Genomic DNA, 25,238 nt, shown 5'->3' with positions numbered 1-25,238 from the left:
TTCTAAAAGTATTCTATATTCATAAGAATCAGACATTATGTGAATTAAAACATTTCATATTCAGTGAAATATGTGTAAAATTGCAATATGTTTGTAGGAAGTGTCCATGGGGAGATAATCATTTTTTCTTTCAAAAAGTCTTTATTCAAAAGAATAATATTTTAGGTTATCTCCCCATGGAAACTTATCAAGAGCATATTGTTTTTTTCACACATATTTTACTAAATATATGATGTTTTATTTAAAATGATATCTGATTTTTATCAATATAGAATACTTTTAGAAAGAAAAACTATATGAAAGCTTAGTTTGGACATTTTTATAGCAATTCAAAATAATGACAGTTCCTTCACCATGGAAATGACTATAATATACCTATACAAACTGATAGACTCATTTTTTCACAACATCATTAACGTGGAGTTAAAGTCTTATAGGATTGTAAGTATGTTTTATTTCATCACCTTGCACTTTCACATTTTGGCTGAACAATTTGTTCAATATTTTGACCAGTTGAACAATTTGGTTTAATTAAACAAATTGCAATTTGGTCAAAATTTTGAATGAGTTGCAATTGCTGAATAGCAACAGTAACAGTCAAGTTACTGTAAGTCGGCCTCATATCTTGACTTACATCTAGAAATTGACAATGAGGGTCGGTTGAAAACAAAACTTTACGACAAAAGAGATGATTTTAGCTTTCCAATTGTGAACTTTCCATTTCTAAGTAGCAACATTCCAGCAGCACCTGCATACGGGGTATATATCTCCCAATTGATACGATATTCCCGTGCTTGCATTTCCTATCATGATTTTCTTGATAGAGGGTTGCTGCTCCCAAGGAAGCTATTAAACCAAGAGTTCCAAATGGTGAAGTTGAAATCATCCCTTGGTAAATTTTACGAACGCCACCACGAGTTGATTGACCGTTATGGAATAACCGTTTCACAAATGATATCGGATATGTTCCTTACGTCGTAACTACAATCCCCTTCCCTTTGATGAATGTGACCTACCGAATTAGACTATTTACCGGATTTGTTATCACATAAGCAACACGACGGGTGCCACATGTGGAGCAGGATCTGCTTACCCTTCCGGAGCACCTGAGATCACCCCTAGTTTTTGGTGGGGTTCTTGTTGTTTATTCTTTAGTTTTCTATGTTGTGTTATGTGTACTATTGTTGGTCTGTTTGTCTTTTCATTTTTAGCCATGGCATTGTCAGTTTATTTTCAATTTATGAGTTTGACTGTCCCTTGGGTATCTTTCGTCCCTCTTTTACAAGAAATTACCCTTTTTACATGTGATTCAAGGATTTTTGAGAGGTGAGCGTATTAAACCGGAGAAAAACTGCCTAGCGATTTTTTTGTCTGTCATTATAATAGTAATAATTCTAATATGACGTGCTTCTTTAGCTTTGTAAACAGTGTGATAAAATTCTCGATAAAATATACTTAGCGCAGACTCAGAGATATACATAATAATGGCTGTTACAATATATACTTCCCACGTAAATCTACATATATTGGAACCTAATTGCAGACCCTTTGCCGATTTTATTTTTAGTCCTGGTATCTATGATGAGTTTATTGATATAGCTCTGAATTTGGATTGTGATTAAAAAGTTGACACAGCATAGGTTTTTGACACAGAATGAATATGGTTTAATAAACTTAACATTTTTTTTGCTTTTGAGCAATACACTATGCTGTTGTATATTAATCGCCTCAAAAACAAATATTTGAAGAAATTTTCTTTTTAATTTCCGAAATCTGAAATGAGAAAAATTGTAACCCCCCAACCCACCCCTAATTTTTTTTCACCAACCCTTTCCTTTATTTCAAAAATAATCTCAATTCAAATTTTTAATGGAGTTTGCAACAATAACTTCTCATTTAAATTCATCGTAAAATATTAAAATATAAAAGGACATACAGTCATGGTTAAAATTACTATTAATTAATTGTAACTTCTAAAAATAAATTTATAAATTTACAGCTAATGATCTCAAGACAATAATAATTTCTTAATCATTATATGTATTTAAATCACAGTATTTGATGTTTCTAGAAACAGTTTTAAACAAATCATACTAGAACTAGCAAAAAAATAGCAGAGTACAAACATAAAGAAACAAAGCTAAAGTAATTGTCCATTAAACAGGAAACCCTTGTTTTCCACCTTTTTTTGCCCCATATTCATACACAGATTGAGTCACAACTCCAATCCTAACCATCCTTTTGTGGTGTGGAAACTTGTGATACAATTTCAGGCAATTCTATACACTATTTCACAAGTTATTGTCTGGACGCGAGAAAAATGCTTATTTGTGCCCCTTTTATACCTCTTATTCATAAACCAAAGGGACCATAACCCCCAAGATCAATCCAAACCTTCCGTTTTGTGGTTTCAAACTTTGTGTTTAAATTTCAAAGATTTATATTTACTTATACTTAAGTTATTGGCAAATTTCCAATGAAGTTTATTATACTGAAGTTATTGGCAAATTTCCAATGGAGTTTATTAATACTGAAGTTATATATTGGCAAATTTCAAATTTACATATTTAAAAGCAGTGTGAAGAAGTTCAAATATTATTTTTGGATTATCTTCCTTACACTGCTTTCAAATTTTCTTAACTGTCCTTTTAACCAGAAAAAAACCTTGTTCTTCCCCCCTTTTTTCCCCTAATTCATAAATGGTTTGAGCCATAACCACCCAAAGTCAATCCTACCCATCCCTAAATAGTATGGAATCTTGTGGTATAATTTCAGAAAGATTTATACACTTTTACACAAGTTATTGTCTTGAAACTACAAACATGCTTGTTTTTGGCCCCTTTTTGGTCCTTTATTCCATGACTGTTTGCCACATAACCCTTAAAATAAATCCCAACCTTCTACTTATAATATTAAATATTGTAGTACAATTTCAGAGCAATTGAAATACTTATACACAACTTATTGTCCTGAAACTAGATAAATGCTTGTTTTGGGCCCTTTGGGCCCCTAATTCCGATACCTTAGGGACCATAACCCTAAAAATCAATCCCAAGCTTCCGTTTGTGGTTATAAACATTGTGTTAAAATTTTATTCATTTCTATTCATTTATACTAAAGTTATTATCCGGAAACCATCCGTCTTCGGACGACGCTGAAGACGATGAAAATTTTGCGGTCGTATAATAACGGCATTTTTCCCTATGTTCTATTTTTAGCCATGTCGGCCATCTTGGTCGCGTTCTGGGTCATCAGACACATTTTTTAAACTCGATACCCTAATGATGATTGTGGACAAGTTTGGTTCAATTTGTCCTAGTAGTTTCAGAGAAGATTTTGTAAAAGATTACAACTAGAGGCTCTAAAGAGCCTGTGTTGCTCACCTTGGTCTTTGTGCATTTTAAACAAAGGACACGATGGATTCATGACAAACTTGTGTTTGGGTGATGGTGATGTGTTTGTAGATCTTACTTTATTGAACATTCTTGCTGCTTACAATTATCTCTATCTATAATGAACTTGACTCAGTAGTTACAGAGGAAAATATTTTGTAAAAAGTTACAAAAATTTACAAAATTTAGGAAAATTGTTAAAAAGTGACAATAAAGGGCAATAACTTCTTAAGGGGTCAATTGAAACATTTTGGTCATGTTGACTTATTTGTAGGTCTTACTTTGTTGTACATTATTGCTGTTTACAGTTTATCTCTATAATATTATTGAAGATAATAACCAAAAACAGGTTGCCTTATTGGTCTAAAAATTTCAGGGCAGATAGATCTTGACCTTAGAAACAACTTAATCATCGTCAGATTTGCTTTAACCCTTTCCTCCATGGATACATTTTTTTTAAATACTTGATTCGCATAGGATTTTTTCAATAAAAAAAAAATCATCAGGTTTAAAGTATAAATACATTGCGAAAACGAATATTTCATCAATGAAATTCCAGTCATAGATTCTCATGAATATCTTTTTTATATTACATACAAATTTATTAAGTCTGATCAAGTCTTTTTGTATGTGAAAAGTTTCAATGGAGGTACTACACAGGCGTCAAAAGGCGTCATTATGGAGTAAAGTGGGTGGCGTCTAAAGGCGTCATAATGGAGGAAAGGGTTAAATGCTTTGGTTTTAGAGATATGAGCCAAAAACTGCATTTTACCATATGTACTATTTTTAGCCATGGCATCCATCTTGGTTCGCGTTCAGGGTCATCGTACACACGATCATAAAGCTAGATACCCTTATAATGATTGTGGACAAGTTGGTTAAATTTGTCTCAGGATTTTTAGAGAAGATTTTTGTAAAAGATTACAAAAATTTACGGGTCAGGTGAGCTAAAAATTTATGAAATTTTTTTAAAAATTGACTATAAAGGGCAATAACTCCTTAAGGGGTCAACTGACCATTTTGGTCATGCAGACTTATTTGTAGATTTTACTATGCTGAATATTATTGCTGTTTACAGTTTATCTCGATCTATAAGAATATTCAAGATAATAACCGAAAAAGGCAAAATTTCCTTAAAATTACCAATTCAGGGTCAGCAACCCAACAACAGGTTGTTTGATTTGTCTGAAAATTTCAGAGCAGATAGATCTTCACCTTATGAACAATATTACCCCACGTCAGATTTGCTCTAAATGCGGTGGTTTCAGATTTATAATCCAAAAAATGTGTTTACCCCAATGTTCTATTTTTAGCAATGTAGGCCATCTTGGTAAGTGGGCAGAGTCATCAGACACATTTTTTAAACTTGATACTCTAATAAGGATTGTGGCCAAGTATGGTTAAATCTTGCCCAGTTCTTTCCAAGGAGAAGATTTTTGTAAAAGTTAACAGACAAAGACGACGTACACCAAGTGATGAGAAAAGCTCACGTTGCCCTTCGGCCAAGATGAGCTAAAAATGACAGAATGTATACCTCCAACATTCTAGACCAATTTGTTAAAATTACTTAGTTTTTTGTTGAATTGTTTTACATTTGTCATTTTGGGGGCTTTGCTTTATGGGTTTTGATCATTGTTGAAGGTAGTAGGGTAACCTAAGTTGTTAACTTCAATATTATTTGCTCTCTAGTGAAGCATTGACTTATAGGCAATCATACCCCACATCTTCTTGTTTTATTAAGTAGTTTTAGTTTAGAGATCACAAACAGCAATTGACACCTTTAAGTCAAGTTGCTAAAAAGCTTTAAATAGCACCTCAATTACACAGATTTCTGAGTACCAGTTATATGGTTTCACTTATTAATAACACAAGTTTAGTGCCACTTTTTTGTTTTATTGACACCTGCAGTAGTATAGCATAGCAATCTATAATATATCTGTTCATGCCTTATTACTTACTAGTGTTTACAGGAATATGTATGCAGAACCTATATGTATTTATATTTCAAGAATAGATATGTGTAATTGTGTATATATGATAACAGCAATTTTCTACTAATTCAAATTTGCCATATACGTTGTATTGACTAAGAGATTCAGTTTGACTTTTTTGTGCTGAAAACACATTACATTTCATTACATTTCAGGCCAACCTTAAAAATATGTTTGTTTGCAGTTTTCCGACTGTACCTTCAGACTGAAGGGTCGGTAGGTAGGAAAAATATTTTATTTTATCAGCCAAAATACAGTTTAACCAAGCAGTTACACTAAACCAAATTTCTTGTGAAGACAAAAAAACATTTTAAAACAACAAACACTGGACATGCTGAAAACCAACATCAAATGAACAGGCATTTTCAGATAAAAAAACTTTAACCAAAACTGAAACTTTAACATAGTGTCATTATCCAATTTATGACATAAAATATGGTATAATTATTAAATACTGGAACACTTATAAACAAGGAATGTCATTATGACTAGAACTGTTTTAAAGAAATATATTCAGACATGTATGCTTCTTGACTAGAATGTTTTCATGAGTAGAGTATTTTCATCAGAAAAATGTAGATATTAAAGATTTATAAGACAATGTATTAAAGAGTGTATTTTTAATAAAAAAAAATAACCATTGAATCTTCCTCAATTGAAAAAAAGGCAACTTGAAAAAAAAGTATTAAGACATTCGACTGTTTTCATATTTCTAACAATATTTAATTATATGTGATAAGGTTATATTTTTGCCAGGCTTTAATGAAAACCAAAGAAATCTAAAGTTTGGGATGAAATCCATAGCACCCCATTAAAAGTAAATGGTCTGTACTGAAATGTTTTTAATGCATAAAAAAAATTGGCAGCATAGCTCCTAAGAACATGTTTTAATTGAATTCACACAGGCCACACAGTTTGGGTATATTTAATATTGTAAGAAAGAGAATAATTGCAATGAGTGGGCAGCCCCCCTTATCCTAAAGGAGCATACTCATTGCAATCGAAGATAGATTTAATATAGAGAGAGTATATTTATTTTTCAAGCTAACCATTCATTTTCTCTACATCTTTGTGTAGTTAGGGTTGCTTCTTATTGATTTGGCATGATCTATATCCATTAACATTTCAAATGAGCCCTTCCTCCGTACAGGCGTGTTTACAGATATCCATGAAGATTTAAGTCACGGAGGAGTGGTTTCATCTTTGTCGTCTTCACAACGATTTGTAGAAAATATGCCATACTTCAAGCTGCTGTCGATTTATTTAACCACTGAAATTGGTTCCATAAAGTCAGGCTCCACAGATTCTGTACCCGATTTGTTTGAGACAGAATGGTTATCGTGTCAGTTATGAATATCCGCTGCATCATCATCAATGATATCATCACACATCATTACATGTGCCTAAATCTGTATAAACAGTTTACTAATAAACTTTTTTGTTTGTTATTTGTCTTATGTAAAATTGACACGAAACGACAGCGTAAAGTACTCCTCCGTGACTTCATGGATATCTGTAAACAATTTCCATGTGCTTTATCATTAAATGGTCACATGAACGCTTGACGGGAAGCTAAGAAAAACGGAACTTGAAATGCGTAATTGACCCAGACTTTAAATCATTTCCGGAAAGGACCCAAAGTTCCGGATCGCGTCAATAGAAGTATTAAAAAAAATTTCTTCAAATTTAAAGCAATAAAATTTTCACAGTCGGGAGGATTTTCAAGAGTCGGTCGGTAAACTGCAAACAAACAATATTTTAATTTAAGCCTCATCGAGTTAACAAAATCATCTAAAAAACTACATTAAGTATGAAAAAGTCATAAGAATCTCAAATTGTAATTCCTTGTTGGATAATTCATGATTTTCCTTTCCATCAAGTCTTTGTGTAGCGAGACTTGTGTAGTTAATATTACTGATCACTCTCTCTTTTTCTTCATCTTTTGCCTATCGTGTATGTCCATGCTTGACTGCATACAACAATATACTACAACTATGACAATTGACCATGACTTCAACCATCCTGAAACACAGATACAAACTATAATAAGATAATACAAAACAGTAAATGAAAAGTTGATAGAAAAGTTCCTTTCAAGATGAACATACTATTGACAAAAGCTTAGCAGATAGAAAAGTTCCTTTCCAGATGAATGTTATATCGAAAAAAGCTGAACTAGTTGCAGATTCAATAATAAACCTAGTAACGATGGTATGCAACACTACACAATTTCTCTGTCTTAATCTGAATCCATATCATCCAATCAAATCTTTTCAGTGCAAATATTTAAAATTTTAAGAATCTTTATTTCAAATGCACTTGTATACCCTGATGGATGGCATATAATAATTAACATAAATACAATACAAATAGAATTATTGATTGATTACAGCTTACTTTATGCTGCATAAGAGCAAAAGGCTACATTGCAACAAAGAGAATGAAAAATTCATAAGGGTTCTGTGGAACCCAGTGTCTTGCCTACTTTTGCTGTTAATTGCAGACTCAACAAAAATGAGGGAAAAGTCAATAAAAATATTTCTCTTGATACTATCTTTTGATTGTAAGAAGCTTCTGTCCAATTTGGTAAAAATCCAGGATAGTTTATGAATAATAAATGTTTTAAAAACTTTTGACTTTTAACTGCAGACTACATGTTATGTTAACTGGAAGAAAAACTAAGTCCATTTATAAGTAAAATACGGAAAAAATGGAATTATTTTTTTGCAAAATTTACTTCTGGACACTATCTTATGATCATAAACCAGCTTCTGTCCAAGTTTGGTAGAAATCCAGGATAGTTTAAGAAAGTAATCAAAATTTAAAAACTTTAACCACAGAGTAAATATTTGTGGTCGCCGACGGAATGTAGGATCTCATTGTGTAAACTCACTTCTTCTTATATCACCATTTAGTGAAGAGGATATGTTTTTGTCTCACTGGCAGGTAATGGTTTTCAATGGATGAAGAGGTCTTTCAAATGTGTACCTTCATTGGGAATGGGGGTGAGGGGTCAGAGGGGGGATTGGATATTTATACCGGTTAATTAATTATCATAAAACTTACCTTTTACAATAAATTTCTGGAAATACATGTATCCAATAACACTTCCTCCAAAAAAACAAAATGCAGTAAATACTGACATAACAAACAATGGTACTACAACTAAACCTTGCATTCTTCTGTATATACCAGGCATGGAATCTTTCTGAAATTAAAAGATTACAAATACTATCACATGTTAATAATCTGGTGAATTTTACCTCAGTAATGTTCCATGTTTTCAAACTAATTGAAATTAGAACACATTATTCACTCTACCTGTATTTGAATGTTTATAATTCAAAGAAAGATTGTTTGTTTTATGCCACAATTAGGGCATTATGCCTCCATTCATTCGTTCGTTCTTTGGTCCGTCTGTCCCACTTCAGGTTGAAGTTTTTGGACAAGGTAGTTTTTGATAAAGTTGAAGTCTAATTTGATACTTAGTACATGTATATATGTCCCTATGATATGATCTTTCTAATTTAAATGCCAAATTAGAGTTTTGACCCCAATTTGAAGGTCCACTGAACATAGACAATGATAGAGTGTGTAGGGCATCTGTGTACTATGGACACATTCTTGTTTTCAACTGTTTCAATCCAATGGAAAATCCCTTAATACATTTCACAACCTCTCCTCACACTTAATAAATGCTGATGCAAGAAAGAATAGTAGAAAAGTAATTTTAAATTTTCTGTATATACTTACAAATTTACATACAGCTGTCTGTTTGTCTATCCAATATCCCAACGTTTCTAGTGAGATACCAATAAAGTTAAATAATGTCCATAGAAATATATAGTATTCTATACCATGCCAAATATACACAAATATAAAACAGCCTAAAGAACACAGTAACTTCTGTATAATATTTGCTCCTGAACCTCCTAATGGTAAATAAATATATCTAAAAAATAAAAACATGATTGCAATTTATAAGTTTCAAAAGAATTGTTCACATTGACATGGTGCTTGTGAAGCTATTTAAATTATTTCTTTACAATTCTTTTCAAATTTTCATGGTTTCTATTTAAAATATGTTCACTTAAAAAATATCTCATGTTGCATTACTTGAACTAGCTGTCAAACAGTAGCGCTTAGGTTCTAATTATATTTTCTGACAATGTGCAGACCAAAATACATCACAAGGACTTACTTGCTTCAGTTCTGAAGCTCATCTTGACCATAATGACAAGTCTAAGAAAAAACCATCATACAGTTGAGTTTAAAAAAGATTTTTTTTTCTAAGAAGCTGTATGAATGTCAAATATTGTCTTATATTTTGCATTATGCATTTCTTTGAACTTATCTTGACTAAGTGATTTCATGGTAGCATGCTCACACACTGGTTGCATTACTAACCTTTTTATAAAACTATACATTCCTCTATCAAAGTACCTGAAATATTCATAAATTGGATTAAAATGGAAGTAAAATTCTGAAAAAAAGATATGTGTTCTTGGAAATTATTTGTAAGACATAATATATGTTATTCAGGTTTCAAAGAGGGTAAATAACATGATATTCCATGAGCAAAAGGCAAAATTCATATCTATGATACTATTAGCAATTATTTTTTTTAACTTGTCAACTATTTGACACTTTTGATTTTGACAAATTGTATACAATGTCTAATCAATTATGTGTTTTAAATGCCTTTTTTTGACTGTGCGATATCCCTTGAATTGTGTATTGTCGGATTGGTGTCTCACTGACATATACTCCACCTCTCCTGTAGCATATTCATAATATTTTGAAGTCAAAGTGCTTGCAGGGCCGTAACTACCGATGAGGCAGGGGAGGCCTTTATATTATGAATCTTTTCTGATATTGGAAATTCATTACCGGCTGAATCAGCTGTTGGATCATTTTTTCAACATGTCTATATAGTTAGACAGTACTGTACTACATCTTCGGATTGTTTGAGAACAGTATAGTCAATGTCTTAGTAGTTTAACACTCCCATTTGTTGTAGCAGGGACTTTCTATACTAAGTATATACTAGTATAGAAAGTCCGTGGTTGTAGTTATATAAATGTCTGTTCAGCTTTCAACAATATTGAAATTCAAGGTCCTCGATAAAAAAAAAATATCTTGCGTTCTATGATCTTGATTTATATATGTTTTTTTTTTAACTTACTAGTTTGATTTCTCAAAAAAATATCTTTTAATACAGATAATATTTGTTTGCATAAAAATTACTTTTAAGATCAAGCATTACTGATGAGTCTTAAAGTAAGGAAATCGAAGGAATATGGGTCATATTTAGCTACTGATTTTTTGAGACAAAAAATCTGCAGTCACAATGCATTTAAAGTTAATAATTATAGGTCAAAGTATGGATTTCAAGACGGAGCATTAGCTCACCCGGAACAGCAATCTCAGCTTGTTTTTGCATAAAAATTGCTTCCAGGTTCAAGCAATACTAATGTTTTCTTTAAGTAAGGAAATCAAAGGAAAACGGCCCTCAACCCCTCTACCATAGGGGCCTCAATCGGTGGCCCCCAAACCCCTGCCTCCCCTGAATTTGAACCCTAGTTACGGCCCTGCCTTGTGAGAACTGCAATGTTATCTTTTTTGTTACAGCTATCATAGGTAGTGATAAACCTTGTATTAAGGGTTTGATTGCATTTCATGCAATCTTGACAAAAAAAATAAACGAGGTGCATTTTGTTTTTAATTTCATGAACAAGATAGAAGTATGATAAAAAAAAAAATCCTATTACAATGACTTACTTCCACATATCTGAGTATGTATATATATGACCTATACATTTAGGTCCTGGTGGTGGCTCAATGCCACATGCCCTTGCCACTACAGATGGTATACCAAACATAACTGTATATTTAATCATAAAGAATTGACCTTGACAGTAACCAATACCAGATAATGTCCATAGATCCATGTCTTCAATAACAGACAGATTGTGTTGTAGGGCATTGAAGTAGAAGAAATGTAGGATAAACTCATTAAAGAATGCCCAGAATATCATTCTCAGAGCAAAGAATGCTATAGATATCACCTGATTTTCATCCAATGGTTTCTGTGCAGATTTATTCATCTGAAAATCAATGAAGTTTTTTGTAAATGTTACATTCAAAAGATCTAACTATGTTTTAAAATAATTGTTTCCCAATTCCAACTTCATGTCTGACAGAGAAGACAGAAGTAAAAAAAATGAATATCAGATTTGAACAAAACTTTGACTTGTACAACAGTGCATGTTATAAAGAGATGTTTACCAAATTTCTTTTGAAATTTAAAGTGTAAACTGTAGGAGATTTTCTACTGAAAAATTCTTTATACTGGTATGTATGTAAAAAAACAAACACAGAAGTGCTTGAATGATACATGTTTTGTGACTTTCAGTCTTGTATATATTATGTGTTTATAAAATACTGTTTAGGTACAAAATTATACATATACTAGTTTCATATCTCTAATGGCAGACAAAAATAGAGAAGGTAAGTAGGTACAGTAATGTTATTTTGAAAAATATTTTACATTGACTAAGGGACGACATCAAAAGATCGATGTAGGATAAAAAACTTAAATCAAATAGTTTGGGGGTGGGGGGGTCAACATTGCTGCAAGTTTTGTTAATCTAAAATCGATTTTACATATATCCTTATAGGTAAATCAATTTTTCCCAAATTAAGTTAAGAAGGGGGGTAGGGGGGTCAGCGAAAAAACTATGTGAATTAAGTTTTTTATCCTACATTGAACTTTTGATGTCGTCCCTAACAAGGAAATGTCTGAATTTGAACAGTCCAAAAAAATTCCATAAAATATGTTAGGGTAGATAGAAAGACAAGAAAAAGAAATATATATATATATATATATATATATCTGTATGCATAATTGCACCTGGAACCTAGGTAGATAACAGATTTTCTATGTGCATGTAAATCCTTAAATCATATTTTGTAACTTTTGTAAATTTACATTATGCAACTCAAATTACAATTATATACCTGCTTAGAAAATTCATCATAAGTAATAATTGGTCCACAGAAAAACAATGGGAAATAAAAGATATAAAAAAAGGCATCCATTAGAGAAAACTTCATTTCATCTGTCTGTGTGTCCTTTAATTCTTTTTCAATTTCCATATACAGTTTATCTGTGTCAGTGTCTTGTTTAGGAGAATTGGTACCAGTGACATGCTCTACATGTTCCAGACAAAAACTGGTATACCGTAGATGTGTCAGTGCTAATGTAAACATTAAAATATAGTAGGACTTCCCATCAGAGTCTTCAGGATTCAATAACCTCTGAAAATGATAAATTGTTAAGCATAATTATATAAAGGGCTGAAACTGGTGATGATTTCTTACATAGTATTTTAATATGGCATAGTTTTATACTACTGAAACATGTCGACTTTGAAATTAAATTTAGTGTAAACTGACACTTAATGGTGGGTCTCATTGGGGTCTAAGTGTGACACGGGATTGCCGATTTTTTGTAATGCGACATGTGAAAGTCAAATTATTGTGTTGTGAAAACAGGAAATGAGGTCTGGCAGGACCCGGGAAATGACAAAAAAATGAGAATTACTTACGTACATAGTGTAAGCGGGATACGGGAGTCTGACAAAACAGTAAGCGGGATCCGGGATTGGAACCCCCCAATGAGACCCCCTTAATGTTGCCATTGTTGTGTGAATAGACAAATGCTGGACACAATAATGTATATGAAAGAGAAAATTCCTGGTCAATTATATTTTGGGCATGGATACTAAAAAACAAAATACTGATTATCATCTATTCGTAGCTACAATATATCTGATGACTGAAAAATGTAGATAGTGCTTTTTAAAAGGAATTCAAAGAGGATAAATGTTCAAACAACTTAAATAAGATTATTAAACTGAGGACAACTTAAATAAGGTCCCTATATAACAATACCATAAATATAGAATCTAGAGGCCACATGTTGAAATGTTATAACTCACTGCTTTACTGATCACAATTGAATTCTATAATTAATGAAAATTTATATGATTAATGTTTAAACAGGGCTGTAGTGATAGTCCAACGCTTCGATAGTCTGACAGTTCGATGGTCGGATGGTTCGATGATCTGACAGTTCAATAGTCCGACAGTTTGATAGTCCGACAGTATACTGGTATTTTTCCTTTATATGTATGTGAGTCGAAAGTCATGTACCGGATTTGAGTACTGCATATATATGATGAAAGTATCATGAACTGATTTAAAAGTAAAATGATCCTGCCTACTGATTGGAGGAAAAGCTGAACATGACTTCCGGTCACTTGTGTGGTTTTTTTTAGGCCTCCATAAGTCAGTTCTGGTCCCACATGACTGTTTTCACATATTCACAGTACTCATTTGACTGACTAGTGCTGCCCCCTAGCGTAAAAATGCTGCACTATTTCATTTTTAAGATGGTTGTTTCTTAGACGTTCAAGACATCATTTGTAAGCCAGAGTTAAAATTGGCTCTTTGGTTTTAGACGACAAAATCTTAAAAAGTTATTTCCTAAAGGGTCCAATATTACTAAGTTCACTGTGGCAGCCATCTTGCATGGTCGGTGGTCCGGATCATTGGACTCATTTCTGAAACAGGACCACCCAAGGACCATTGCTGCCAAGTATGGTTCCATTTTGCTAAGTTGTTTCAGACAATAAAATATGTATGTGAATTTCTCTTAGGGTCCTATGTTAAATTAAGTTTGCTTGTGGCGGCTATCTTGTTCGCAGGTTGAGGATGTTGGTAATATTTTTGGAAGGGGATCACCTAATGACCATTGAACCAAAGTTTCATCCCAATTGGCCCACTGGTTCCAGACAAGAAGATCTTTATGTGAATTTTCCATAGGGTCCTATGTTTAGTTAAGTTCAGCTGTGGTTGACATCTTGGTAGGAGATCGGTAATATCGGACATAGTTTTCAGAAGGGGACCACCCAAGGACCATTCTACTTAAATTTGCTCGCAATTAACTCAGTGGTTTCAGACAAAAAGATCTTTAAGTGACGTTCCCATAGGGTCCTATGTTTAACTAAGTTAGGCTGTGGCAGCCATCATGGTTGGATTTTGGAGACGCTGAACATAACTTCTAAAGGAGACTACCCAAGGACTATTGCTGCAAAGTTTGGTTCAAATTTGCTTAATGGTTTCAGACAAGATGATTTTGAAGTGAACTTTCCATAGGACCCTTATGTTTAACTATGTTCAGGTATGGCGATTATCTTGTACTACGGATTGGGGCATCAGACACAATTCTGAGAGAGGACCACATAAGGACCATTGCTGCCAATTTTGATTCAAATTGGCCAAGTGTCTTCAGAGGAGAAGATCTTTAAGTAAAACGTTTACAGACGGACGACGGACATCAAGTGATTTTAGGTCAGGTGAGCTAAAAAAAAAAAGGGCCCCATGTAAAACAATTCCGACGAGAAAACCAATAAACAGAAAACAAGTGTGAAATTACAGCAACAAACAAAAACCTCCGCAGGGTTCAACGTTTTTTTCTGGATCCAAGTTTTCCGTCGACAGTGGTGAATCAGCACGACAAAAATCAGTTGAAAACGATAAAAATTATCAATTTGATACTTGCCACAAAAAATTAACAATATCAAATAATTTGTTAAGAGTTACACAATAATACATTAACGGTACCAATTTAGTCCGCTTTCTGGTGTGGTTGTGGTATTGCATTATCGCAAGACAACATTTCTTTAGTTCTTTATTAGGGGGGGGGGGGGGATTTATCTGTGAAAAAGGTTAAAAACAATAACGGGGATTCAGTTTTGGTAAAAGTTAGGTCTTTCGCGTCTCAAAAGCCAGGTAGAACGTCTCGTGTCTGTGATTAGTCTATATCATATCTGGTTGTATATGTCGGACTATCGGACCGTCGGACTATAGAACTGTCGGACCATAGAACTGTCGCACTATTAAACCGTTGGACCATTGAACCGTCGGATTATAGAACTGTCAGACTGTCGAGCGGACCCCTTTGCTACAGGTTTCACATCAAATTAGACTAATCAATGATCCAACTGTAAAATAAGAGGTAAAAGGTCAAGGTCAATGGAACTCTGCAAATCAAAGATTACATATTCACATGCATAAACCCTATTACCAACATGTACAGCTTTTATTTATTCCATACATCAAGTATTGTTGACCTATTGCCTATTAAATCTGAGAAATGGGACTATTAAACCAGAAAAACAAACCATTGAAGAATGGTCAAGGTGAACTTATCTATCTTACAGTCTTGTAAACCTGCTGTTCAGTGGTTGTCTTTTGTTGCTGTGGTTCATAAGTGTTTCTTGTTTCTCTCTCTCTCTCTCTCTCTCTTTTTTTAAGGATTAGATCATTTTGTTTCCCTGTTTGAATGGTTTAATACTGGTCATTTTTGGGCTCTTTATAGCTTGCTTTTTGGTGTGAGTCAAGGCTTTCTGTTTGAAGGCCATACTATGACCTATAATGGTTTACTTTTTACACATTTTGACTTAGATGGAGAGTTATTTCATTGGCACTCAAGCCACATCTTCTTATTTTTAATTATTAATTCAAACTTACCATCCATGATATAAATGGTTCAAAATTTAATGTTGAAATCAAAGCGATGGAAAGTATCCACACTAAAACTTTTGACTTGAATAAGCTGATCAGATACATGACAATAGAATGTACACAAAGCAGCACTAATGACTTCCATCCTAGTAGGTTTGTCAAAACTATAAGGGAATATATCAAACATGTTTGTCTTCTGTGAATCTGTTCAAATTATAGAGAAAAACATACATTAAAATAATTGTAGACTGGGTGAAAGTTCAAACATGTCAGAATCTATATACATATATTGATAAGGAGTTTGCACAATTTTCACAAAGTTGATGCTGCTACCATCTGAGAATTGAAAAAAAAATCCATAAAAGTATTTAAAAATACAAATGAAAGTGATTGTAAATATTTTTTTTGATTATCATGACACCCCTCCCCACACACTATCATGGTTTTACTCTAGCTGATCATTTCCACGAAAATATTTGTCGTATTTGATTTTCATAGGGAAATCATGTTACAGTTTTTTTTTTTCATCTTAAGAATATAGGAATAAAAGTCCTTCACCAACATGAGAGCCAAATAATATACAAATATTGATTTTTTTTCTCTTCATTAATTACATATGAGATCCTACAATTCCTCACTGTAGGGAGTAATCACTCATGTTTAGTTTGGTTTAGTCGCCTTTTCAGAATCTAAAGGACTATGGGTGATCTCATTGTTCGTACACCAAAATGAAAATAACGTAATGTCATTGGTTCAATTTCCATTGTTTAGTAGGTTTTTAACCAATCATAACGTTTTGGTGTATGCTTTTGAAAATATTACCCAGAATGCATTAGATTCTGAAACGGTGAATTAACAGAGGTGATAACTCTCAAACGCATACATGTTAACTCTGTCACATTTATTGTGTGCCTGTCACAAGTCAGGAGCCTACAATCAAGTAGTTGTTACTGGTTGCTGTCTGTTTTTATTTTAATGCTAATAACTTAAATCAGACATTAAGTTTTCTTTTGTGATTTTTAACATATTGTTATTTTATGCCTTTTATAACTTACTTCACCATATAGTTACTTGAAGCATTGAATCATTTTTTTCCCACATTCACATCCTCAGTATGTATATATTTTAACTCACCACAGAAAGATGATGTGCTGCTATCCAGTCCAATGATATGTAGGCAATATACCATGGAATAATTATCCAAAATAAATTGTAAAAAAAATACCATTCATAGTTGGACATATCCTAAAACAAACATCTATACATTAAACAGCATACATTATAACACTACTTTCAACACTATTGTGCTATTTCATGGCAGTCAGCTTTTAATGGTGTAGGAAGCCAGAATGTTCAGAGAGAACAAGGAAGCCAGAATGTTCAGAGAGAACCAGGAAGCCAGAATGTTCAGAGAGAACCAGGAAGTCAGAATGTTCAGAGAGAACCAGGAAACCAGAATGTTCAGAGAGAACCAGGAAGCCAGAATGTTCAGAGAGAACCAGGAAGTCAGAATGTTCAGAGAGAACCAGGAAGTCAGAATGTTTAGAGAGAATTAATATATAACCTTCGGATGGAAATCAGCCAATCCTAGTCGATTAAGTGTGGAGTCAAGTGCATCTGTTCCTTTGCTTTTTGTGAGTTTTCTTATGTGCATGTACTGTGTTTTTGTCATGGAAGGATACCAATAATCCTTTGTTTTTTTATTACATAATTTCAAAATAAAAGCATGCAAGTTGATATGAAAATATATATGATTAGAATCATTAGATATCGTTATTTGTTTGTACATCATCTGTCTAATTTGCTGAAGTTTCATCTTGAGGCATGTGAGACTTCAAAATATTATGCAACAACATTTTGTATTATGGTTAGCATCTCTTGATTTCATTCTATAAAATTAATTATGACATTCTCCATTTAAAAAAAAAGTAGGTTATAGCTACCAACAAACCTTTTCCCTGTCAATAAAAGACCACCCAGGTTCAAAATCATATACATTAAGAAGACCATCATACTCTGCAATGAAAATTAGCAAGATTTCAGAATATGACCAATATTGAGCCAGCCAATACATTGTATATGCCATTAAGACATGATTTCATCAATTAAAAATATATGTGAAAACACTTCTGATACCTATAATAAGGCTATTAGTAATGCAAAGTTTAGGTAATGCATGCAAAATGTAAAATAACCAGATGCTCCGCAGGGCGTAGCTTTATACGACCGCAGAGGTTGAACCCTGAACGGTTGGGGCAAGTATGGACACAACATTCAAGCTGGATTCAGCTCTAAATTTGGATTGTGATTAAATAGTTGACACAGAATGAATGTGGTCTAATGAACTTAAAATACTTTTTTTTTCCTTTGAGCAATTCACTATGCTGTTGAATATTAATCCTCTCAAAAAAATGTTTGAAGAAATTTTCTTTTTATTTATGAAATCTGAAATGAGAAAAATTTAACCCCCCCCCCCCCCCCCATTTTTTTTTCACATCCCCCTTTCCCTTTTTCCAAAACTGATCTCAATTCAAATTTCTAATGGAGTTTGCAACAATAACTACTCATTTAAATACATCATAAAATATTAAAATGTAACAAAAGGTGCGTGTTATCACTGAATGGTAAAGATTGTTTTAATTTATCAGTTGGTAGTAAAAGTGAATATACATTGTATATTGTATAAAACAATGATTTAAGTTGATTCAACTACTATTCTGGACAAAGAAAGATAACTCCAATCAATTGAAAATTTCTTGCTATTGCACAATATTGTGTAATTAGATATTTCTTGCTATTGCGCAATTGAAAATATTTGCTATTGCACAACACTGTGCAATTGAAGATTTCTTGCTATTGTGCAATACTGTGCAATTGAAAATTTCTTGCTATTGCACAATACTGTGCAATTGAAGATTTCTTGCTATTGCTGAATACTGTCCAATTGAAAATATCTTGCTATTGCACAATACTTAATATAATAATTTTGGATCCTGATTTGAACCAACTTGAAAACTGGGCCCATAATCAAAAATCTAAGTACATGTTTAGATTCAGCATATCAAAAAAGCTCAAGAATTCAATTTTTGTTAAAATCAAACTTAGTTTAATTTTGGACCCTTTGGACTTTAATGTAGACCAATTTGAAAACGGGACTAAAAATTAAGAATCTACATACACAGTAAGATTTGGCATATCAAAGAACCCCAATTATTCAATTTTTGATGAAACCAAACAAAGTTTAATTTGGACCCGATTTGGACCAACTTGAAAACTGGGCCAATAATCAAAAATCTAAGTACATTTTTAGATTCAGCATATCAAACAACCCCAAGGATTCAATTTTTGTCAAAATCAAACTAAGTTTAATTTTGGACCCTTTGGACATTAATGTAGACCAATTTGAAAACGGGACCAAAAATTAAGAATCTACATACACAGTTAGATTCGGCATATCAAAGAACCCAAATTATTCAATTTTTGATGAAATCAAACTAAGTTCAATTTTGGACCCTTTGGGCCCCTTATTCCTAAACTGTTGGGACCAAAACTCCCAAAATCAAACCCAACCTTCCTTTAGTGGTCATAAACCTTGTGTTTAAATTTCATAGATTTCTATTTACTTAAACTAAAGTTATTGTGCGAAAACCAAGAATAATGCTTACTTGGGCCCCTTTTTGGCCCCTAATTCCTAAACTGTTCAGACCTCAACTCCCAAAATCAATACCAACCTTCCTTTTGTGGTCATAAACCTTGTGTTTAAAATTCATTGATTTCTATTTACTTAAACTAAAGTTATTGTACGAAAACCAAGAATAATGCTTATTTGGGCCCTTTTTTGGCCCCTAATTCCTAAACTGTTAGAACCAAAACTCCCAAAATCAATCCCAACCTTCCTTTTGTGGTCATAAACCTTGTGTAAAAATTTCATAGATTTCTATTTACTTAAACTTAAGTTATTGTGCGAAAACCAAGAAAATGCTTATTTGGGCCCTTTTTGGCCCCTAATTCCTAAAATGTTGGGATCAAAACTCCCAAAATCAATCCCAACCTTCCTTTTGTGGTCATAAACCTTGTGTTAGAATTTCAATGATTTCTCTTCACTTTTACTAAAGTTAGAGTGCGAAAACTAAAAGTATTCGGACAACGACGACGACGACGCAGACAACGATGCCAACGTGATAGCAATATACGACGAAAAATTAAAATTTTTGCGGTCGTATAAAAATTTAAAGTATTTTTTTCAATAAATTCAGTCATTTATGAGCTGTAAATTACTGTGAATTCAGAATTTGTGATGTTTTATAATTTGAAAAAAAATGCTTATGTATCAGATTTGCATTACCAAATTAAAAATCCATGCTAAGCTTGAAAGTCAAAAATTCCTCTTAGTTCTTACAAATACTGTAGATTTATTTTTATTCTTTGGATACCAATTTTTGTTGATTTCGTGGGTTCAGGTGAACCACGAAGGGTTCAGGTGAACCACGAAACTAATGTTCAGGGAATGACAAGTTTCAAATAGGTTTGTATGCAGAATTCAACAAAACCATAAACCTCAATATCAATGAACTTTTTCACAAATCCACAAAATTTGGTACCCATGAAATATAAATGAATCCACATTTACAACTTGCATGAATACAATCTTGTGAGCAGAAACATGCCTACAGTATATTAATGCTTGAAAATGACACTGGTATGATTGTAAGCTTCCCTTCTTCATTCGCAAGGACAAGACAAGTTTTAGTTTGAATAGAAAAGAAATAAATTCAGGTGATGTTTTAACAGCATCTTATAAAAGCAATTTGATTTCATTGACCACTATAATAAATTTCATAATAAACAGACAAAGAATTTTCAATGGCTAAACAAAATTGAATTTACCTTCTTGGCTGAAATAAAAGAACATAGAAAATACATTTCAAATTTATTCAGTTCAAAAATAATAATTTTGGAACACTAAAAAACATTAATAATTTGAAAAGAAAAAAATTGATATCAATAAGATGGAACTAAGACTACACACACACACACCACATCTCTAATCTGGTCTGCAGGTCATATAAGTTTTTGCATTTGACTCATTCTTGCTAAGGGTTGAACGTTGCATTTCTAATTGATTCTGGTTGAAAGTCTTTATATATATATTTGTTTATTATATTGCAACTTGAATACATCCATTTCCACCAAAAACTGGGGGTGATCTCAGGTGCTCATACTCATGATACTGCAGTATATGATATGGCACTGTTGTGTTACTCGAGTAAGTGCAACGCACAAATTCAAAACATTGGATTTATACCCATCACATCTTTTGAATCCTGCTGACTGAAACACACTTACATGAACAGTGATACCAACAAAAGTGTATTAGTTTTTCAAGTGACCTATATACTCAGGGCGGATCCAGCCATTTTAAAAAGGGGGGGGGGGGTTCACAACCCAGGACAAAGAGGGGGGGTTTCCAATCACATGTCCCCATTCAAATGCATTGATCGTCCAAAAAAGGGGGGTTTCAACCCCCAGATCCCCCCTGGATCTGCCACTGTATACATGTATAACAACATTTACTTACTATTTGATGCCCTATAAACACAGTACAGAATATAAGCTACTACAGATATGTGTACTGTATTATAGAAGTATGTCTCCCATGCAGGTAGTACTTTTGATTTCTTTGGTTGGATATCAGCGCTCTTTATCTTGGTTCCCATTTTTGAGAATTTCAAAACCTAAAAATATGAAACATACATTAATTACATGTATGTGATAATTGGTTCCCATTTTCCAGCTTTTCAAAACCTAATAATGTGAAACATACATTAATTACATGCATGTGATAATTGGGTCCCATTTTCCAGCATTTCAAAACCTAAAAATATGAAACATACATTAATTACATGTATGTGATAATTGGTTCCCATTTTCCAGCATTTCAAAACCTAATAATGTGAAACATACATTAATTACATGTATGTGATAATTGGGTCCCATTTTCCAGCATTTCAAAACCTAATAATGTGAAACATACATTAATTACATGTATGTGATAATTGGTTCCCATTTTCCAGCTTTTCAAAACCTAATAATGTGAAACATACATTAATTACATGTATGTGATAATTGGGTCCCATTTTCCAGCATTTCAAAACCTAAAAATATGAAACATACATTAATTACATGTATGTGATAATTGGTTCCCATTTTCCAGCATTTCAAAACCTAATAATGTGAAACATACATTAATTACATGTATGTGATAATTGGGTCCCATTTTCCAGCATTTCAAAACCTAATAATGTGAAACATACATTAATTACATGTATGTGATAATTGGGTCCCATTTTCCAGCATTTCAAAACCTAATAATGTGAAACATACATTAATTACATGTATGTGATAATTGGGTTCCATTTTCCAGCATTTCAAAACCTAATAATGGGAAACATACATTAATTACATGTATGTGATAATATATCAATAATTTTACATTCAAAATATGTGACCAATTTACTTTACAACACTAGTGCCCTATAACAAATGTATAATATGTATGAGTCAACATAACCATGAAATAATTTTTAAAAGTTGTTACAAATAAATTCATCATGGTTTTTCTAATTTTCATATGTTGGGCGAGTTGGCAGACCTTTATTCAGTGGGATTTTAACCCTTTTCATCAATGAGGTGAGTTGTCAGACTGTTTGTTCAATTGGATTTTACCTTTTTTTAAAAGTGGGGCGAGTTGGTAAACAAGAGTGGGGCAAGTTGACATGGTTTCATATTTAGACATCGTTCAGCGATCATAAAGGATATATATTTTAAAGTAACACATAAAGTATATTATAATGGTTGTGTGGCGTTCTAAACAAGATTTTATGAATTGTAAATCGTTTTTCATTTAATCTAGAACAGCTGGGATGTAAATAGTTACCCCATTCCAACTGTCATTATAAGATCACCCTCTGGCCTCTATGGGGCACCAGAAGTAACTGGAACAACATCTGATGACTCTCCATCCAGGACAACTGTTTGTGTGCCATTAGATAAAAAGGCAGAGATCCAGTTAAGTGTTTCATTTTGTATACCACAGAAATGTAGTTTGTATAAGAGTCTTTGGTGTGGGACTTTGTCAAAGGCTTTGGCTATGTAGACGATGTAATGGTTGCTTAGTCCTAGTGGTGGGAGTATGTTTAATTTATTGACAGTTGTTGGATTGTTAACAGGTGTTTGTTTATTTTCAAACTTTCTGCAGGTGTAATACCACCAAATCATGGTACGTCACATCCAGTTGTATACGAAAATAGGTTGAAAAAGTGAAAATGGGAGCTACTGCTCACTGATGATACCCCCACCGCAAGTGGATAATTTTAATAGTGAAAAATATACAAGTGTTGGGTTATCAGGAAGTTGTTGAGTGATGAATCTGAAATCTCATCACACTGTATTGCTGACTTGTATAAATCCTGAAACCAAATTTCAGAAAATCCTTGTATTGTAGTTCCTGAGAAAAATGTGACAAAAATTTTCAACATGGCTATCATGTGTAAATTTTAAATCATACAAGTGGTCGGTATTATAAAACAGGAACATGTCGAGTGATGAATCTGAAAACGCATCACACAGTATTGCAGACTTAAATATAAACCCTGAAAACAAAATTCCAGAAATACTTGTATTGTAGTTCCTGAGAAAAATGTGACAAAAATTTTCAACTTGGCTATCATGTGTAAAATCATACAAGTGGTCGGTAAACAAGAAGTTGTCAAGCTTGTGAATAATATTCTTGACTGCAGCAAGGATGTGTTTCTGAAACACAAAAATTATGAATTTAACTTTTATATATCTAGTGGATGCAAGGCATTTTAAAAACTTTACAAACTACACTGCTAAATCTGTACTCAAGAGTATACATTTTGTAGTTAAGGTTTTAAAGAGGTGAAAATACGCCCTATTTGTCCATTTGTAATTGTTATGATGAACCGTTTAAGGTTGCTCTATTGATTATTAATTTGGAAGACTAAGTTTTCGTCTTTATTTCATCAATATAATTTAATTAACCCAAACTTAGCAAAGGATAGAAATTATGGCAAACAAATTATTACAGCTGCTTTGGATAATTTTGGAGTGACTTTAATTTCAATTCATATAGTAACTGTGGTCTTCTCTTTTCTTTATCTGGCAACATGCATGAGAGATTATATATTCTAAACAAACCTATATTGAATATTAGGGAGCTGTCAAGTAACAGGCATTAGATTTAAGGGTGTACAGATAAATTACCGGGTTGTTTCTTTCATCCAGAAGTGACAACAAAGAAAGGGGAATGAAACTAATGAAATGTAAACAAGTATCAGCTTTTTTAAAAAGCTGACCATAGACCTTTGCTATTTTGGAATCTGCAGTCAGCAGCACCATTTGAACTATTTAGGACATACAACATATCACTTTTTCTTTGTTGCGACATATCGTTGGACCCCACCCCTTTTTCTCCAGGGTTGGGAATTCACTTCTTTTATATCTTACCGTAGTATGAATGGCTGGATAGTGTATAACGTAAGGGTACCCAAATTGCACCGAGTACCCAAATTGCACCTATTTAGAAAAAGTAGCAACGGAAATCTTACAACATTTCCTAGAGACTAAACAATTTGTATTTTTTTGATTTGATACTATGCACGTCTTTCAACATAGGTAAACATATTTAGATATACACAAAACGTTCACAGTATTTATCAACAGATGAACTGTTTACTGAAAAAGCAAAATGTTCGAAAACGTCACCGTACGACGTCATCAAAACGTCATCTATTTAAAATTAGCAAAAACAATATATTATAAGCATCAATTTTGTAAAATATGAAGAGTAAGCATGGACTTATATCCAATTGTTCAAAATATTTGAAGAAATTAAACAAAAGCTCGGTTATTAGACTTTTGACGATGTGAATTTAAGCATGGATGCAATTTGGGTACTCCTCATTACAGAATCCTGGATAGTTTGGAGGTTGATTCAAATCCATTTTTTTATGGACTCAATATGGATTAAAAATCAAATTAGTGTACCTATTCAATGAAGAAGGATAGGGCTACAAGATAAACACAGTATGGACATATTTTACTTGATCATAAAAAAACGTAGGTGAAAAAACTGTCAAAATAGGTGCAATTTGGGTACCGTCACGTTATATATGACGAACTAATATGTAAGACAAACCAAATATAACAGAAAGTTTTGTTTAAAGTCAGCATGTCCATT

The 25,238-nt window shown here is 32.9% G+C and overlaps 1 protein-coding gene across 3 annotated transcripts; it reads right to left on the bottom strand.

Moving 5' to 3' along the window:
* Positions 1-7,159: 7,159 nt before the first annotated feature.
* Positions 7,160-24,288, bottom strand: LOC143068557 (protein-cysteine N-palmitoyltransferase HHAT-like). 3 transcript variants are annotated; one of them, XM_076242710.1, is made up of 11 exons: positions 24,197-24,288; positions 21,555-21,711; positions 17,928-17,992; positions 17,111-17,221; positions 15,983-16,180; positions 12,404-12,703; positions 11,165-11,490; positions 9,791-9,826; positions 9,137-9,335; positions 8,450-8,591; positions 7,160-7,405 (listed from the first exon to the last, which is right to left on the bottom strand). In XM_076242710.1, the coding sequence occupies exons 2-11, from the start codon at positions 21,691-21,693 to the stop codon at positions 7,302-7,304; spliced, it is 1,620 nt and encodes a 539-aa protein (XP_076098825.1). In that variant the 5' UTR covers positions 21,694-21,711; positions 24,197-24,288; the 3' UTR covers positions 7,160-7,301. The 3 variants fall into 3 exon arrangements, with proteins under 3 accessions (XP_076098825.1, XP_076098826.1, XP_076098827.1); XM_076242711.1 differs by having other exon boundaries at positions 24,263-24,285; XM_076242712.1 differs by lacking the exons at positions 17,928-17,992; positions 24,197-24,288 and having other exon boundaries at positions 21,555-21,693.
* Positions 24,289-25,238: the final 950 nt, after the last annotated feature.

This window comes from Mytilus galloprovincialis, chromosome 3 (assembly GCF_965363235.1).
Source record: "Mytilus galloprovincialis chromosome 3, xbMytGall1.hap1.1, whole genome shotgun sequence".
Classification (NCBI taxonomy): domain Eukaryota; kingdom Metazoa; phylum Mollusca; class Bivalvia; order Mytilida; family Mytilidae; genus Mytilus; species Mytilus galloprovincialis.
This window is presented reverse-complemented; position numbering and strand designations above follow the sequence as displayed.

What these genes read in the sequence shown, in the direction of transcription:
- LOC143068557 (XM_076242710.1), bottom strand. Translation starts at nt 21,693, where the DNA reads ATGGGAACCAAGATAAAGAGCGCTGATATCCAACCAAAGAAATCAAAA. An exon ending in ATGATGAATTTTCTAAGCAG is followed by an intron (nt 11,491 to 12,403) that starts GTATATAATTGT and finishes ATTGATTTTCAG; the next exon opens with ATGAATAAATCTGCACAGAA. An exon ending in ATGTATAGTTTTATAAAAAG is followed by an intron (nt 9,336 to 9,790) that starts GTTAGTAATGCA and finishes TTTATTTTTTAG; the next exon opens with ATATATTTATTTACCATTAG.